Source organism: Crocodylus siamensis, chromosome 12, assembly GCF_052110815.1.
Source record: "Crocodylus siamensis isolate JL-2025a chromosome 12, ASM5211081v1, whole genome shotgun sequence".
Lineage (NCBI taxonomy): Eukaryota > Metazoa > Chordata > Crocodylia > Crocodylidae > Crocodylus > Crocodylus siamensis.
The window spans coordinates 1,465,521-1,483,767 of NC_143406.1; the positions used below are offsets into that span (position 1 = coordinate 1,465,521).

Here is an 18,247-nt window from a genome sequence, read left to right on the forward strand (position 1 = left end):
GGCTATCTAGGACCCATGAGGAATTCAGCCATGGCCCCCAGGCTCCCATTTGGCACCAGTCCCTCCCTCTCTGCAGTCGGGGTCTCCAGGCTCCCTCGCCCTCCCCTGGCTTTTGTTCTCCGCTGCCCCCCACCCCTCCAAGGCTGGCACGGCCCAGCCCGCAGTGCCAGCAGAGCCAGTGGCATGGATGAGGAGGAGAAGTCGTGGGGGTCTGATTTGCAGCAAGGGAGATTTAGGCAGACTAGTACCTAAACCTCTCTAACAACCGGCGCGGTGAGGCACTGCGGCAGGTTATCTAGGGAGACCATTGCCGGGGTCTAAGAACTGGTTAGACGGCTTGTCAAGGAGCCTCCGGTGTCCTTGATCCTGCCTCTGCAAGGCGAGGAGCTTGCCGACCTCTCCAGGCCCCTTCAAGCCTTATATTTCCATGACGGTAACTGCTGCTGCCAAACAGCAACAGCCAGATGCCACGTGCCAGCTGCACCCGCCCCGTCTCATTCCCAGGCCCCACGTGCCATAAGAAGAGGGAACCAATGCCAGGTGTTGAGGGTATGCTCACATCCCCCCCAGGGGCTCGGAGGGACAGCAGCTCTCCAGCACACCTTGCTGTCCATGCCCATTTGCAAGCGCCAAGCCCTGGGGATGCCCCCACAGCCGCCCTCCAGACCACGAACTCCAGCGCATCGGAGAACGGCTGCGTGGCACCCAAGTGGCTTCACCACTGCGTGTCCAGGCTTGGTGCATGGGAGCTGGGGGGCACGCATGCGAGAGCAACCCCCTCCAAGAGCACTGGGGATGGGTGGGGTGAAACGCTCTGAGCAGGAAAATACAAGGCAGGTGTTTAACACGCGGCTACCTCCTCTGTGGGGAGGTGAACCCAGCTCCCGAGCGAGTGCCGCGGCACTGCCTTCTGCACGCGCAGCCCCAGCCTGGGGGTGTCGCTCGGCCCCACCTCGCCTCCCCAGCGCTGGGAGGTCCGGGCTGAGCAGCGAGGGCGACTCGCCTCCAGGCCACAGCCCTGTGCAAACAGGCCCCGCCAGCCCAAGCGTGCCCCCGGTACACACGGCCTGTTTACGTAAGGGGACGCGAGGCGCAGAGCGGGGTATTTTTAAAAGGACGGTGTTTGCTTTCGCTTGTCCCGGGTATTTGGTTTGCAAAAAAACCTGCTATTTTAAAACGAAGAGAGACACGCCAAGGCGCTGGCTTCCACACACGGATTCCAGTGTCCTTGGGACAAAGGGGAGATGTCCTTCCACACCCAGCCTGGGAACTAGGAGCACCTCGTCCCACCCAGAAAGCTGCTTGCAGCCAAACTGAAGCGAGTCTGTTCGAGTCCCTGGGAAGAAGCTGGATCTCACGGAGGGGCCGGAGCCTGGCCCCAGGCCAGCTGGGCTCTGCCCGCCACGCTGCCACAGGCGTGCTGCGACCTTGGCCAAGCCGCCTGGGCTGAGCACTGCCAGACGGACGAGGCAGCCGTGCCCAAACCGCCGCTCAAAGCCAGGAGAAAGGAGAGACTGTGCCCTAGGAGAGGGAGCTTTCCGCCTACCCGGTCTGGATCGCAACAGAAACCCTTTCTAGCCTTTTGACTCTAACTTGAAATCCAACCTGGAAAAATAAGCTTGCCAGCAGGCCTTTAGAGCCTGACCTCCCCCAACCCCATAGTCAAAGGGATCCTTCCCAAGGTTGTAGTATACAGCTCATAGATGCATGGAAAATGAGGGTGGGAAGGGAGCTCAGGAGGTCGCATCTAGTCCAACCCCTGCTCCAAGCAGGGCCAACCCCAACTACGCCATCCCAGCCACGGCTTTGTCTACCTGGGCCTTAAAAACCTGCAAGGATGGGGACTGCACCGCCTCTCTGGGTAACCTGTTCCAGCGCTTCACAATCCTCCTAGTGAGAACTTTTTCCCCAATATCCAACCTCAACTTCCCTTGCTGCAGCTTGAGCCCATTGCTCCTTGTTCGTCATCTGCCCCCACTGAGACCAGCCCAGCTCCATCCTCTTTGCAGCCCCCCGGCAGGGAGGTGACGGCTGCTATTCAACCCCTGTCGGTCTTCTCTTTTGCAGACTAAATAAACCCGTTTCCCTCAGCCTCTCCTCCCCAAGTCATGGGCCCCAGCCCTTGAACCATTTTCTTTGCCCCCCGCTGGACTCCAATTTGTCCCCATCCTCTCTCACCACTGTTCAATGCAAAATCACCTGAAATCCAGCCCCACGCCCGTTGAACGGACACCGCGCTCATGGCCAGCTCGCTCGGGAACCCACCGCCCCCCGGCAAAGCCCTGGGCAGCACGCGCTCCACGACAGGAAAACGCCGCTCGCGACATAACGTGCTCTGGCAGGGAATGAGACTCCCAGGAGCCAGCCTGAAAATCTGTGCAAACACCGTGGGGCAGCTAGAAGCCTTGCTGGGTTAGAAATAGCCCCTGTAGCAGGGCTGAGCCTCAGGGGAAGGCTCCTATACTAAGAAAAGCCACCGAGAAGGAGACCGACCGAAGTCAGCAGCAGCCAACACCTCCTAGACAAACAGGATCTGATGCTCTTCTTGCACGCTCTCTCTTAAGTCGGTGAATTTAATTCTAATACAAGAACAAAATCCAGTCCTCTGGATCAGAGCAGAGTCCTGGGTCTGACCTCGCACGATACACAGTGACACCCCCAACCGCCCCGAAGCCTCGTCGCAAGGCGTTTGGTTGGAAGGTGCATTTATTTGCCTTTCACTATTTTTAGCCTGGGCACAGATTTTCCTCCTCAGATTCAGGACCATAGCAAGGGAACTACAAAGCTGCAAAAACAACAACGAAAATATTAAGGGGAAAATATATGTATCTATAGCCCAATCCTCAGCATATAATTATTTCTAGCCCGGGACAGAGTTACAATTATGAGAAAACGTGCCCATTAAACCGGTAAATGACAGGCTTGGGTGTTTTGATTTGGGGTTGTTTTTGAGGCCGAGAAAGCGTATTTATTTGCAGGGTTACCACCAGAGAGAATTTCTGCCTGATCCCGTGGCACCGTGCTAGCAACAGAGGGGAAAACTGACGGTCTTTTCAAGGGTCAAACCGACAAAGCCAGGCCCTGACTGCGCCTCGGTGCCATCTCCGTGCTTCCAAACTGCTGCCCCAACCCAGCGGGTAACTCCCTTGCAATGATCAGGTCCTTTCTTTTGGTGCCACGTAGGGCCCGGAGGGTCTTTGGCATACCTGTGGCCCCGCAGGCTGCGCCGCCGCGCTGGCTGGCGAGACCCCTTCGGTGGGAAGGCGCGTTCTGGATTCACGCGCCACCTCGTTTCCCGTAACGGCTGCGGTCGGGCTCTCGAGCCAGGAGCCCACACCTCAAGGCTCGCATGTCTGTCCTCTTTCTCCTCCCCATCTCCTGACAGCGCAGAATTATGGCCTCGCATAAACCGTCAGGAAAGCAGTCTCTCCCAAGAAGAGAGCTAATTCAATACCCGGCCACAAAACCTGGGGACACGTCCAAGCTGCTCAAAATCCCAGCTGGGCTGGGGGGGTGGGGGCTGGGATCCAGTATTTCAGTCCAACCCCAATCTAATCCATCATGACTCACAAGGCCCGCATGCCACTGGAAATCAAGCGGTATTCCCAGGAGAGCTCATTTACCTTAAAATGAACTGCTTGGGAATGTGAGTGGAGTGGGCTCCTGCCTCGAAACACCCAGGCGGCCAGAGGGGAAAGGAAATCGTATCTTGGACACGTGTTCGGCTCTCCCTGGAGCGGTCTAGCCAGTGAAATCCCTGCTGCACCTTTGCTCTCTGCTCTCCCGTTAAGCTCAGGACTTCCCAGGCAGGCAGCAGCCACCTGGCACAGATTTACACGAGAGCTCAGCTCCTGCCCAGGCCCATAAATAAAGCAGCCGGATTTTCAGAGTTGTTCAGCTCCCATTGAGAACAATGGAGACTTTGCCCCCATGCTGAGAACAATGAGGGCAGAGTCCTGTCAAAACACCGGCCGTGTTTGGTTAGTTCAGGGCGATCCCTTTGCTCCCTCGCTGAGACTATTTTTCTCCTGTTTTTTGTTATTCTGTCCATCTGCAAGAACGGTCTGCTTAGCCGTGACTGTCTGTCTGTCAAGGAAACCCCTGCCACAGCTAACCCTGACCCCTGCCCATCCCTGGCTGAATGGATGCATCTTGGTGCTGAGAGCAATGTCTGAGGAGTTCAACACAGACCTTGACACAGGTGAGAAAGCCCTGCTCACATCATTAGGAAGCACCTGGCTGAATTCCCCTGGAAAAGGTATTTTGAACCATGCACATTATCTACTCTGGGTATTTGTGGCTGTGCCTAGCAATGCAGCCATGAGCCAGCACCCTGCTGTGCTACATGCTGTAAAAGCAGAACCAGAAATGACGCCCCAGCATCACTCAGACCCTGCCCAAGACCCAGCTGTCATTGCTAAGCTGACCAAGTCACAGCCCAGAAGTTTCCCATCTGGCTGGAAACCAAGTGCCCCTTGCAAATGAGACTGCTCAGCAGCAGAGGCTGCCATGTAGAAATACACCAATGAGTAACGAAGCCAGTAAATGAGACGAAGTCCCACATCCTGTAGCACCTCCGGGCTGCAGCCACTATTAGAAAACAAGTCTCCTCCCATTAGTGCCTTTGCTCATTCCCTATCCCTGCACTGCCCACAGCGGTTGCATAACCCCCTTCCCATCAGAAGGCGAGCCCTTGCATCATGAAGGACCGGTGTTACCCTAGCAAATTCCAGGAAATGACATCTAATGGCTGTTTAACTGCACATCTTGCATCAGAGCCCAAGCAAAGCTGGAAGCTCTGGTGCATGGGATACCTCGAGCCTGCTTTGCAGGGAAGCCTTTCCTAACACACTCCAAGCCGGTGCCCACTGGAGGAACAGCTTCCTCAGACTCCTTCCCCGGGAACACTTCCTGAGGGCCCCGGTCCCGAGACAGGCCCAGCCCCTTGGGAAGGAAGAATGATCAGTGCCACATGGAGCCAAGATCTTAGGCAGCTCCCATCACTTGCCACCATCCCAAATTAAGGCCTGGATATAGTAACAGCCTGGACGATACGGGTGCTGGAGCCCTCTCTTTCGCCATCCAACAGCCTGGAACCCAAAGCGCCGCGATGGCGGTCTCATGGAGGAAGGAGACGCCGGTGGGCCTGTCGGGGAGCGTAGGTGTGGGGAAGCTACACTCTTTGATGCTTGAGCTCCCAGCTGGAGAGCGCAGACAGAGCAGGCAACTTCCTCTGAGTCTGCATAAGTCGTTAGATCCCATGTCATTAATCTCAGAGCCTTTAATTGCCAGCAGGTTCCTTAGGTCTCCATGGGAGGCCACAGCCAGGTGTTTCTAAGCCATCATCACACAAAGGAGGTGGCTAGTAAGTGGGGAGGCCATAGCACCTGATGGGGATTTGGGCGGTGCTTTTTCCCCACGTGGTTCTCATTCCCACTGTCCTGGAGGTACTATGCATCTCGGTTACATCCCCTCCTCCAAAACCTTTTCTCAGCAGCGAGGGGCAAAGGAGATGCAGAGAGGGGTGCTGCCCATGAGCACTTCGGGGTGAGGCCATCTCTGCACCCTCGGTTTGTACAGCGCCGAGCACAGGGGAGCCCCTGACCACGACGGCGCGTCCAGGCAGCCCCACTGCACTAACGAGACACAGGCTCCATCTACAGTGAACGTGCCAACTTTACAGACTTCCTTGAGCAAAGCACCCTGAGCAGCTGAGTTACCGTCAGCCACAGACAGGCAGGACTCCCTCCCCACGTGTGTGGGCACGGGGGCTCCAGTGGGCACGCTCTGCCCCTCATTTACATGCTACAACACGCATCCCCCAGCACAGAGCGGCACTTGTGGACTGCGGCAGTGTTCCCCGACAGGCCCCCAGCTCCGCTCCCCACTTCCACAGGGAGGCACGAGTCCCTAGAGATGACCTATCCTTGGCCAGAGCAGAACTGCTCCCTGCATTGTCTGGTGCTTCGTCCAGTCCAGCTTTAAACCACCCGGGCAATGGGTTTGCTGCTCATTCTCCAGGGGAAGAGAATTCCTCGAGGGGTCCGGCCAGGTGGGCATTCAGCACTGCATGCACCTAAAAAACCCCATATTGCTACTGCTTAGCCAAAAAGGGAAGCTCAGTTAACTAGCAGGAGGTGGCTATCTTCTTCCACAAGGCACTAGACGGCGGACACATCACACGCGAGGATGGTGCGCTGTAACTCTACTGTCTAATCTGAAGGCTGTCCTGAACACTGGTCCTAACTGCACGGCCCCTGCCTCCCTCCTCGCTTCATCCCATCAACCCAGCAGCTCTTTTTTCTGGTCGCTGACTTACCTCGATGTTAGGGATGTTCTCAAACAGCTGCTGGGCAATGTCCTTGCAGCCTTGCTGAATGGCTTCCGGGGGCATCTCGTTATCCGAGTACCAGTCCCTGTTGGCCGAGTGGGCGTAGGCTGCGCTGGGCGTTGCATGGTTCACCCGCGTGGTGGTGACGATACCCACAGACTTCCCTGCAGCAGGAGAGATGGGGAAAGAAAGGGGGTGAGTGCGCAGGCAGGGGGAGCGCTGGCTTGATTGTGAGATACACGAAAGGCCTGATCCTGATCTTACTCAGACCCACGTGTCCCCAGTGCCCATGCACCCCCGGGTGAGACAGAGCAAGAGATGCAAAACATTTTGGGATCCTACCATCAAGCATACCCCACTTTTCTCTCCCTAGCTCGCTGCATTTTGAGGGTTCAGATGTTTTCTGGCAGCAACCCTAAAAGCACAGCATAGGACGTATCTAGAAGACGGGGTATTTTTTTCAAGGAAACATTTCTTTCCTCTCATGACTCAACTGATCAATAGAAGAGCGTGCAGGCTGAAAAAGTGAGCATGTTAAAAAGAAAAAAACAAAACAAAAACTAAAAGGTTTCAAGGAAGGTGCCTGAATTAGACTCTCAGCAAAGAAGCCCAGATCATCAGGGGTGCTGAGCAAATGCTGCTGCCGTCGAAGCTCATGAAAGCTGCAGGGGCTTAGCACTTTGGGTATTTAAATCTGGATGTAGTGCTTCGCTCTAGCCCTCCTCCAGAGGTTTTGGTCTGTTTTACTATGCAGCAAGTGATGAGGAGCGCCTGGAAGAATGAGACTCCATGAGTCATGGAGTTGCATGAACTTTCGGTGACATTTCTTGTCAAATGTAAAACCCTTTTCTTCTTGCAGCCAGAAACACAGATGTGGCAGCTGGACATGGCCCCCAGGAGCCAAAGAATGAGAGTGACCTGTCAAGTTTCACTATCTAGATAAGCAGACGAGGTTCTCTGGGTAAATGTGATCTCTTTTATTCGACCAACTACGTAGCTGGAAACATTGTTCAATTTTTCCAACTATTGAGTTGGTCTCATAAAAGAGATCACATTTACCCAGAGAACCTCGTCTGCCTGTGTGCTTAGACCAACACGGACACAACCAACGTCACTGTGTAGAGAAAAGGCTCTGCTCCTCCCAACACTTACACATGTGCTAGATAGACTTCATTCCAGGTTGTGTGGGCTCTTCCTCCAAGTGAAATGACTGAGGATTTGCAATCGAGTGCAACAGAAAAACTGGCAGCCAGAAGGGTGAAGAGAGATGCTTGGGAACAAAGGCTGTTAGGAAAATTGAGTGAAATGCAATCATTTCAGCTCACACAAGTTTTGACCAACATCTGGACTTGTCCTCTCTCGAGTGTTACTGGCCTTCTCAGGTTCGTCTGAAACTGGAAACTCGTTTGCATCTAAGTCTCTAAGTTCCTCTTTGGTTCAGGTGCAAAGCCCCTCTTTTGCACTCGTAGGAGACTCAGGTCAAAACAGGATGCCGGAGGAGCAGAAAGGTTTAAGAATTAAACCCAAAGACAAGAGGGCTCTTTGTGTGTAATTGCAGGTGTCAGTCACTCACCCCTCCTTATCAGTGATGCAGATTAAGAGATTTCAAAGAGCCGGATTTGATTTTTAGCTTCATCAATGGTCCTTTAACTGATGAGAAATCATAGGAACTACAATAATACTTAAGAGTTGGTGGGAATATTTTTCTGACAAAACAGCTTGTCGGCAGAAAAGGCTGATCTGTTCAAGCCAAAACATTTTAGGTTAGAAAGAGCGGTCAGGGAAAGGAAGGAATTTCTGGCCAAAATTCAAGTAACTTATAGCAAGGAAGAGAGAAAAGCAAATAACCCAGTAGTCAGGGCATTCACCTGGCATGTGGGGGACATGGCTTTGTCTCTCTCCTATGACAAACGTCAAAAGGTCTTTGTTTCTTCCCAACATGAAACAAGGGGAGTTTTTGGAAACTTTACTGGGGTTGGAAAACCACACCCGCTTTAGCTCCTCACCCACAAACCTCCTTGCAAAGAATGGACTAATTAACCCTTCTGGTCCCCCTGCCACGAACCATCATATAATAGATGGGGAAACTGAGGCACAGGGCAAGTTGTGTTACGCTCAGCATCACAGAAGTGGTTGGGAAAGGTGTTAAAAATGTGAATTTGTGGCTCGCGCTCCTGTACTCCCCCGCTAGACTGCACCTCAGCAGGTCTCATAGTACTTGGGTCCTGGTTTTTGGGCACGTTATTTGCTTCTGGGATCAGGTGTGCTGGCTCCTGACCTGCCCATGGAAAGACGACGCACGCACAAGAACTCCTGATCTGAGGGATACACCGACTTATTCCAGCCCTGCCTTATCCTCGCTCCGGCTTCAGGTAGCTCCCAGGGCCAAGAGCCCTTCACAGCCAGCGCGAGGGACGCCCGGAGAGCTGGGAGGTCCAGGCAACCCCCAGCCCTGCCGCCTCTGGCCCTTCGCTCACCCGCTTCCTTCGACCACTTGAGGATCGACGTGACTTCGTTGCCCGCCGTTGTGTTGCACTGGTCTCGCGTCACGGCAGCGCTCACACCCACCGTTCCCTCGTTGGCCTTCACCCCGCAAAGATAAGCCGTGGCCGTGCCGGCGCTGTCTGGCACTTGGGCATCGGTATTGTAGGTCTGCAAAGAGAAGCCGTGAGGGGGAACGAACAAGACCGGCATCGTCATCAGCCTGCACCACCCGCCCTTCGTCCACCGGACACGCGTTCAAAGCCAAACGGAGAGCGGGGTCGCAGCAGATACAAGTGGGGTTGCAAAATCCCCAAAGCCCCTACTCCGCTGACCGTGCAACTCGCCCTCCGTGCCCAGTTACCTGCACAGGGGCAGGGGCGTATGGTGCCCCAGCTGCTCTGGCATAACTGTTCGGGCTCTTAATTATCCAGTGACAAGTGAAAGCTCAACCAGGGGCAACTTAGCCACATTTCAGTCCAGGGAAAGCTTCCCAATTTAGCTGTCCCCCCCGAGATAAGAGCAAGTATGTGATAAATGGCATGGTAAATCCCCACACCCCCTACAAGCTGTTCCCACTGTGGGGAGGGGGTCACATAAATGCCAGCTCTGGATAACAGGGAGAAATCTGAACTGGTGGCCTAGGAGGAAGGGAACTGGGAAGAGTGAAAACGTACAAGCCTTCGGGGGCTGGCCCGTCAGGCCGGGCACTTTATTCTCCGAGCCAAGAATAGGTCATTGCACAAGGCTTTCTTCACGGCTGCCCTGAGCTAGGCTCGATGCCCAGGCTCCCTGGCGAGGTTGTGGTGGGGCGGGATACGCGGTGGCTGGGCCTGGCACGCAGGGGGCCTGGAGAAGGAATATCCCCGGTCCTCCACGGCAAACAGGGAGGCAGCAAAGGGAGAGGGCAGGGCTGCCTTTGCCTGATGCTCTCCGCCAGCTGCTTTTCCCTCTGTGCCTCTGCCCCCAGGGCAGGCAAATGAAACTTGTTTTTAGGCCAGAGCTGCTGCAAGGTTCACCACTCTGCCCTAAGGCTCCTGGCACGAACCTTGCACGCCAAGGGCAACGCCACCGGTCTGGGGCCAGCGCTGGCTGCTCGTGCCAGGTCCCAGGCCTACCCCAGTGCAACTCAAGGGTTGTAAGGGGACTGCCTCGAACCCAACTGTGGCATGCCCGAGGCAGAGAGAACAGATGCTCCCCCCGATGACACACGCAGGGATGATCCCAGTCCCCACTTGGCCTGCTGGCCCTCGTCCATCCATCCCCACCCCCCACCAGCTGCAGGGCTTCTAGGAGTTGCTTCAAAAACAGCCCCTTTGGGAACCCTAACCAACCCATCTGAGCCCGCAGAAAGACTGCCCCAGCCCCAGCCGCAGCCGGGAAGGCATCGTGCCTCCCAGAGCTGTCGGGGTAGGGCAGTGGTTGCAAACCCACGAAGCGCTGCGCAGGGGGGCAGGAGCGGCTTCCGGGGACCCCTGTATCCCCAGCCTCCTCGCTGGCCGCACCGAGGGAGGGGGACAAGCACGCACAGCTTGCCTCTGCGCCGGCGCCCAGCACCTCCTGGCTCTCCCGTGGCGGGGCCGCTACAGCTCGCCAGCGCCGATGCTTGCTCCACAGCTGCCCACCATCTGAGCTACTCACCTCCACAAGTATTTTTAACTGTGTCGAGAGCATTTTTTTAACCTGGCAGCAGGCAGGGAATTAGTGGCAACAAATATTTGATTTGATCTGATTTTCAAAAGGTTATTTTTTGCCGTTTTTCCTCCGGAGCGAGGTCTCCCTCGGCCAGCTCTGCGGCGAGCAGCGGGCTGGCCTCACCCTGCGTGTCCCCGTGTCCGATGACACAGAGCACAGAGAGGAGCAGGGCTTCGGTTCAGCGGGTCTCCCCGTGCCAGGCCAGCCACCCGGAGCTGGCTGGGCTCCGGGAGACGGCTTGGGTGGAAAGCACATCCCAGAGGCTGCTGGCACAGCAAGCCACGTTCCCACTCCAGCTGCCAAGCCTCGTGACCAGGGGAAACAGCTTGAGCAAAACTAGATTTTGCTTTTGAGTATTTTAAATCTGTTTTTCCAGAGTGGCTCATCTCCGTGCTGCTTTACTCCTTGGCAGGCAAGTGCAATGGGCCAAGGCCATTCCTGGAGGAAGCAAGCACACCCTTCACGCCAGGGCCGGATCGGACTGCTGGCTGCTGAGCGAGTCACTGCCTCGTCTCCCCATTTGCCACCCGACACGACCGAGGCTCGACACTGCAAAGCCCAGGAGCGCTCAGCCTCAGAGACTCTCAGCAGTGAGAGGACAGGAGAAGGAGCAACGGGCTCAGGATGCAACAAGGGAAGCTTGGATACTAGGAAAAACTCTCTCACGAGGAGGGTGGTAAAGCACTGCTGCTCAGGTCAGGAAAAAGCCGCTGAGAAAGCAGGAGGGAGGGAAGAGCCCTGGTTTCCTCCATGGGAAGCAAGCAACCACCAGGCCCACAGCTACGGGCTCTGCTCTGCACCTCACAGCTGTCAGTGCCACCCATCTAGGACACTTCTGTGGCCCCGTGGCCCGAGCATCTCACAACCCCCATGACATAGGGCACTGCTATTTTCCCCATCTCTACAACAGGGCTCTCGGAGACCAGAGAGGTGACGTGACCTCCAAGGTCACGGTGCAAGTGTGCAGCCGGGCAGCGTGCAAACCAGCCCCCCCCAGTGCCAGGCTGCTGTCCTAAGCCCTGGACCACCCTGGGAGGCCTAACAAACAAAGGCTTCCCACCGACAACCCACCAGGCAGTCACAGGGGACAAGGCCACAAACCCCAGGCCTCTGATGTCTCCTCGTATCCCGAGTCTCTGCGTTTCCTCTTGGAGGTTTGTTATTAATAGGGGTGAGGACACGGGGGGGTGGGGGGGAAGAAGCCAACGCTGGCAGAGGCTTGGAGAGGAATCGTGGCCTCCCTGACGTCCATGGGAGGTTGGCCACTGGCTTCAATAGGGTCACGATCCCACCCCCATTTGCCTGTTGTTCTGCTAAAGATACCCAAGACCTCAGGGTGTCAGAGGCAGCACGGCGAGCAGCAGCTCAGATCCGAGAAACCAGGGCCAAAGCCCCTTGCTCTTCAGGCTAACTTGCAAATTGAGCAAGGGGATCTGGACCCTCAAGCCCCATCCATTCCAGAACCTGAGGCTGCTTTGAAAATCAAAGGATCACAGAAAATGAGGGTTAGCAGGGACCTCAGGAGTCATGTCTAGTCCAACCCCCTGCTCCAAGCAGGACCAGCCCCAACTGCATCATCCCAGCCATGGCTTTGTCTACCTGGTCTTCAAACACCTCCAAGGATGGAGACTGCACCACCTCTCTGGGTGACCCGTTCCAGTGCTTCACCACCCTCCCAGTGAGACAGTTTTTCCTAATATCCACCCTCAACCTCCCTTGCTGCAGCCTGAGCCCATTGCTCCTTGTCCTGTCATCTGCCCCCACTGAGACCAGCCCAGCTCCAACCTCTTTGCAGCCCCCCAGCAGGGAGGTGAAGGCTGCTATCACCTTCTGCAGACTGAATCAGCCCATTTCCCTCAGCCTCTCCTGTCCTGTCCCCCAGCTCCCAAACCATTTTCACTGCTGTCCGCTGGAGTCTCCAATGTGTCCACATCCTTTCTGCAGTGGGGGGCACAGCTGGACACAGGACTGCAGATGTGGCCTCCCCAGTGCTGAATAGAGGGAAGAATCACTGCCCTCCATCTGCTGCCAGCGCTCCTACCGATGCAGCCCAGGATGCTGTTACCCTTCCTGGCAAAATGTCGAGCTTCGTTTGTCCACCCAAGATGCACACGTGCATGTCGGATGGGTCGTGAGGACGGTGGTCACTTGGTTGGAGAGGAAGCTGAGAAACACAGAACTCACTGAACAAAGGTGCTTTGTCTTTTGAAGGAGCACTTCTGACCAGTCTCCTGAGCTGCAGCCAATATATCCTTTTCTTTCAAAATCCCAGGGAAAATACCATTGTTTCCCAGCCCCATTAGCATTCCCAGTTTGGCACAAAGTTGCGGCAGGGTGCGGGGGGGGGAGCACGTGACAGAGCAATTCAAGTTCTTCTGTAAACAGAAACCCAAAGAGAGCCCTATAAAGGGATAAGTGCCAACCTCTTTGTGCCAGTGCTGTCCCTCCCTGAATATACACAACCTTTGGCTAACCACTGTCCTCATACAGAACATTCTTCAGGTGTTTTCCTAACCACAATCTGACCCTTAAAATTTGGCCCAGGCACTTTTTCAAGGTCTTTTATGGGTGCCCTTAAAGGGCAAGTCACCTGTGCGCTCAGTGCTGTAAAGCCCACACATCTGCAAGCAATTGCATGAGGTCGAACCCTTGGAGAAGGGCTCTCCCTCACTGCCCGGGGAGCTGCAGCCTCTTGACACAGGTCTTTGCCACTGGCAGCGACCTATTTGCAGTCTGGTTTGTTCACAGCTCCCATCAATACCAGCTGCTCTGATGCTGTTCAGGTCACTGGAAAGGATTCTGCCTGGGGTGCCCACGGCACAGCACTGGCGTCACTGGACCCAGAGACTCATTTCAGTCTCCCCTCTCCTGCCCTCCTCCCAGAGGAGCTGGTGGGAAACAGAAGGCATGAGGTGGCCTCTGGTGCCAACCCCTGCAGAAAGTGACTTTGAATGTGAAGTGAAGGACCGGTTGCAATCACCCTCCAGAGAGTCCCACGCAGGGACTGGAGAGGCAGCTGCCCGAGAAGCAAGCAAAGCTTCCTAGGCCTAGTTTCAGGGATAGCACCACTGGTGCAGCCCAGCCCCAGAGCTGAGGTGGCCTTGATGCCAGGCAGCTGGGAGGGAAGTGGGTGCTGGAGAGAGGCAGCCCGACTCCACCACCAAGTGGGTGCAAGACAGTCCTTAGCTACGGAGTTGGGCTAGGACCTCCCGAGCAGTCTCCAGCTGGAGCTGAGCTGCATCGCAAGACCCCAACACCGACATTTGCCAAAAGGCCTCCACGTAGTCCTTCCCATGAAATCCAGAGCAGACCAAATGACTGGAGGTTACCAGTGACAGACCCTGCCCCCCCCTCCAGCTTGCACAGCTGGCTCCTACTTCACCCCCCGCCGCTGAGAACAGCTGGGCGCGCAGCCTCCAGGCTCCCCGCACAGGGGCTCACCTTGGACAGGGCCACGTAAGGAAATCTGTCCATTTCCAGCATGGTTTCTTCGCCCTGCATGTGCTGCAGCTGCCCCTTGAGGATGCGTGCCGCGGTGACCGTGGAGACCCCCATTCCTGCAGCCGAGGGGAACAGAGGAAGCAGGTGAGCGGCACGGATCCCGTACCGGTGCGTGGACCAGCTCCTGGCCAGTCTCGCTCACCCGAAGCACCAGCATGAGCCGGGGACCCGCTGCCTCCCAGACAGAGAACCGATAAACTTGTGTCGTGTCCTGTTCAAATGCAAAGCATCCAGCAGGTCTCCTTCACCGGAAGCAGACCCTCAGCGGAAGAAGAACTGGAAGCATTTGCAAGCTCGTCTGACTTTATTCCAACCCTACAGTTAGCAAAATGAGAGAGACCATCCCAAAAAACTCCTCGCCTCCACATAGTCTTGTTTTCCCTAAATGAGAGGAATGATTTCAGGCTATCAGTAAGCCAATGCTTTTCATTTTTCTCATCCAAAATGGCAAACGGTTCTGTTCCTAGCAAAGAAAAGCTATTTTGGTCAAGAAAACAGGACTTTTGACCAGTTCTGAAGAGCAGCTGTCTTCCATGGTTTTGGAAATTTAAAATCAAAGATTTTGACTAATAGACTGTAATTACAGCACATCCCTGTGACAGGTGGCTACTGGGTCACGAATACCAACCTATCACGACATAGCATCAAAAAAAAAATAGGGTCCCCTCAACAACAATGACAAAAGTCTCACTTTGAAATCATTTCAACGGCTGCTGGAAAATAAATCTAAACACAACTCATGATTGCACAAGTCCTGCTCCAGGGGGAAATTGCCAAATTCAGAGATAAAGTAATCACTCTCAAAATGTCCGGTGTCATCTGTCTCAAGATGTGGCCCCAGCCCGCAATTCAGGAAGCTCCGATCCGTTCACGGTTTCACTGTAATCTGCTTCTGGGTATCGGGCAACTCACCCTGCCTCCATTTCCCTTCCCACCCTTTCTTGGCCATGGGTGTTGCTGTAATAATAATATTGCAACATGATCCTTCATTATTTTATTCTGCTTGGGCACATTTCTGTCCTTGGGATTTCCCTTTACAACCCATGAGCCCAGAATCTGCAAGTTAAAACAGACTGAGTTGCAATGACAGCGCTTGCAGGCACTCCACATTCATTAATGCACCCTAATTACTGCACATGTAGTTTAGTACTTCCTGAATGAAGTAACTAGAGTTATTTAGTGATGCTTACTGTGCATTAGCCTAATAACACTGTGCAGTAGGCTACTGGCATGGTTTTTGCCATGACGCACTACTGCTCAGTGTTATTAGGCTAATGCACACTTAGTGTCTTGCGCAGACTGACTCCTAAGGACACTGGGGCAGGGAGGGCAGCGCACACAAATCTAGGGTGACCATGTGCCCTGGGGGTTAAAATGGAGCAACTTGAAAAGGGCTGGTGGGGGACAAAAGCATTCATTTAGAGAAACCAAGACAGATGTTTATAATGGGACTGTCCCGATGGCAACAGGACATACAGTCACCCTAGGCAGATTGACCTGCAGGATCAGGGCAGAAGATGCTATTAAGGTTCATGGAAAACAAATTCACAAGCTCCCAGTGGGTTTAGAAACCTAAAATCTCATGAGGTGCAGTAGAAATCAGGCTCCTAAATTTTAAACCACTTAGATGTATGTGGGAGCGGACGGTGGGGAAGAGAGAAGTAGAGCGCTCCAGACACCCCCCAGCAGCTAAGGGGAAATCAAGGCATGCTTTTGAGAGTAGAAATTAAGTTCTTGTGAAGATTTTCCCCTTCAGCAGCAGGTCTTTGTTTTTTCTTACTTTTTCTTTCGTAGTTTATATCCCAGGAGTGCTGGCTCAACTGGTTTTTTCCCTCCATTTAAATCAGCATTTGAGAGGAGGGTAAAAAGTGACCTTAGCTTTAAGAAAGATGCTTTGCAAATTACACTGAGTTCTTTCTACTTTTTCAAAACTTTTTTGGAAACTTTTTTCAATTTTGGTCAAAACTAAAAACATTTCCCTTATGAAGCTCTACGATATCTTCCAGCCGGCTACACGCTCCAGCATTTGTGCTGAAGCCATGGGAAAGTGGGTACTGCGCGTGACACCGAAGTGTTTAATTGCAATGATCCTTTGCACCAAATGAAGTGTGAAAATAAACACACCAGCAACACTTGCAGCCAGATAGGGGAAAGCTCCCTGGAGAGCTTCAAGCCTGCTGCCTGCCCAGGCTGATGCACTCAACCAGGTAACGTGCTGTACAAAGCATCTGTAAACAGGGCCTCTTGCAAGAGGAAGCCAATCGTGGGATTAAGGGTTCAAGAGCTGACCCAGACAGATCCAGGATTAATGAACGACAAGCAGCAAGATGGACTGCAATAATGGACGAACCTTGGAAGCGCTGGACCAGAGCGGCTTCACTTCTCCCCACCCCACCCCTGTGCTGGCCGTCCTAGGCATCGCTGGCTTTCAAAGCTGCTTTGCTGAGCACGCGCCCCTGCTCTCTTTGCTTTGTTCCCTCTTCCTCTGGTTTGTGCTCAAGTTAAAAGAAAAAAGACACCAAATCCAACTGGGGGAAGCTGTGAAAATCTCGGCCTTACAGAGCCATAGACCACGAGGGTGGGAAGGGAGCTCAGGAGGTCGCATCTAGTGCAACCCCCTGCTCCAAGCAGGACCAGCCCCAACTACATCACCCCAGCCAGGGCTTGGGTCTGTGCGAGGAGGGTGAAGCGCCCCTGTTTGGTGCCCTGGGCCTGCCCCAGTGGTGCTTGCAGCTGCTTCTCACTGCCTTGCCCACCCCCAGGCAGCCACTGCGCCAGCTCCCCCCGCTCCCAGCAGCACGCTCTGCGACAGCCGGGGAGCAGATGCATGGATGGCTTTGCAACTCAGCTCTTCCCCTCCACTCCTCTCACGCTCCGGAGGGGCTGCAGGGGTGGTCACGGGCACATGAGATAGTCCCTGCCACGGGGGCTGCACTTGCCAGAAATGGGGTGGGGGCAGACAGTAGAAAGGGCAGGACACGGCAGGGCTAGACCCTTCCCTTGCTGCTCTTTCCTGGCACCAACCAGAGCAGCATTTCTCAGCTTGCTCTGCCTCAAGGCACCCTCACATCTCTTCTGAGCTGTGATATTCAAACACATTACGGAGGGGCACCCTGAGGCTGAAACGGCTGAGAACCACGGGTGTAGACGTCCCCGTGCCAGCTTCAAAGGAGCTAGCTCTAGCCCTAGTAGCAAGAGCTCAGCCAAGATGTACCTAGGGATTTTATAGATTTCACAGCCATCAGGGCTGGAAGGGACCTCCCGAGATCATCTGTCCAGCCCCTGCCCAGGGGCAGGGAGTCAGCGGGGCTCAGATGGCTGCAGCGTGCATACACCTCCGTGCCGCCGTGGCTGGAGCGGTGCCCGAGCGAGGCAGTTTAAAGCCTGCTGGCGTCTGCACTGCACGACGGGCGCAGCGCTGGCTGCAATGTCACCACACAGAGCCAGAGCCCGAGCCCCCGCCCGCCCTGGCAAGTCCCAGCAATCAGCACGAACCCGAGGGGTGCAACCCCCGCCAGCTGGCTCGCACCGCGGCCGCGGAAAAATGTTCCCATGCATGGGTCTCCCTGGGAGCAGCTCTGGCTGGCGGGGCCTGGGACACCGCTAGCAGGAGGTCCTTCTGCACCAGACTTTCCCAGGACGTCTGACCGCACAGCAGCTAGCTGAGGGTTTGCGAGACTTGGCACCCCGGCCCGGCTGTGGGCGGCACGAGGCGCTCGGAGCCACTGCAGCGATCGCTGCCGTCTCCCTTGGGGGGGGGAAGGCTCAGCGCGGGGCAGGGAGCTCTGCAGCGGGGTGGAGGAAAGGGATGCCTGGGGAGAGGCACGTACGGAAAACACTGCTTTCAAAAGGAGCAGAGGCAGAGCAGCCACGGGGAGCTTGTTTTGACGTGCTCCCGATGGCCGTCCCACGGATGGAGCACGGCATTGCTTGGCAGCGTGGCAACGAGGCACCGCTTCTTCCAGTCATGGTTATTATCAGCGGCTGGCAGACCACGGCCTCTCACCGCTCGGTGGGGGTAAGAGGACAGCAAGCGTGGAGCAATGCCGCGGGAACCAGTTTGGGGGGGTTTACCCCGAACTAGGGGGAGGAAGGCAGGGTGGAGGACAGGAAGCGGCCACCTCCACCCTCCTTACTGCAAACCCAATAGCCTTTCCCCATCCCTGTCCCCACAGTGTCTATCCTCCCCCAGGAATGGCCCCCAGGGGCATCTCAGCGGACGGGGGAAGACCGATCCCC

General features: G+C 55.2%; 1 protein-coding gene across 6 annotated transcripts in view; it reads right to left on the bottom strand.

The window, feature by feature from the left end:
* The window catches only part of ALPL (alkaline phosphatase, biomineralization associated), a 42,788-nt gene that overhangs the window by 15,153 nt on the left and 9,388 nt on the right, over nt 1-18,247 (bottom strand). For all 6 annotated transcript variants that reach the window (XM_090023375.1, XM_090023379.1, XM_090023376.1 and 3 more), the window contains 3 exons: nt 13,949-14,064; nt 8,809-8,983; nt 6,320-6,495 (listed from right to left, as the gene is read on the bottom strand). In XM_090023375.1, coding sequence (XP_089879501.1) covers nt 6,320-6,495; nt 8,809-8,983; nt 13,949-14,064 — 467 coding nt within the window. The remainder of the gene's footprint in view (nt 1-6,319; nt 6,496-8,808; nt 8,984-13,948; nt 14,065-18,247) is intronic.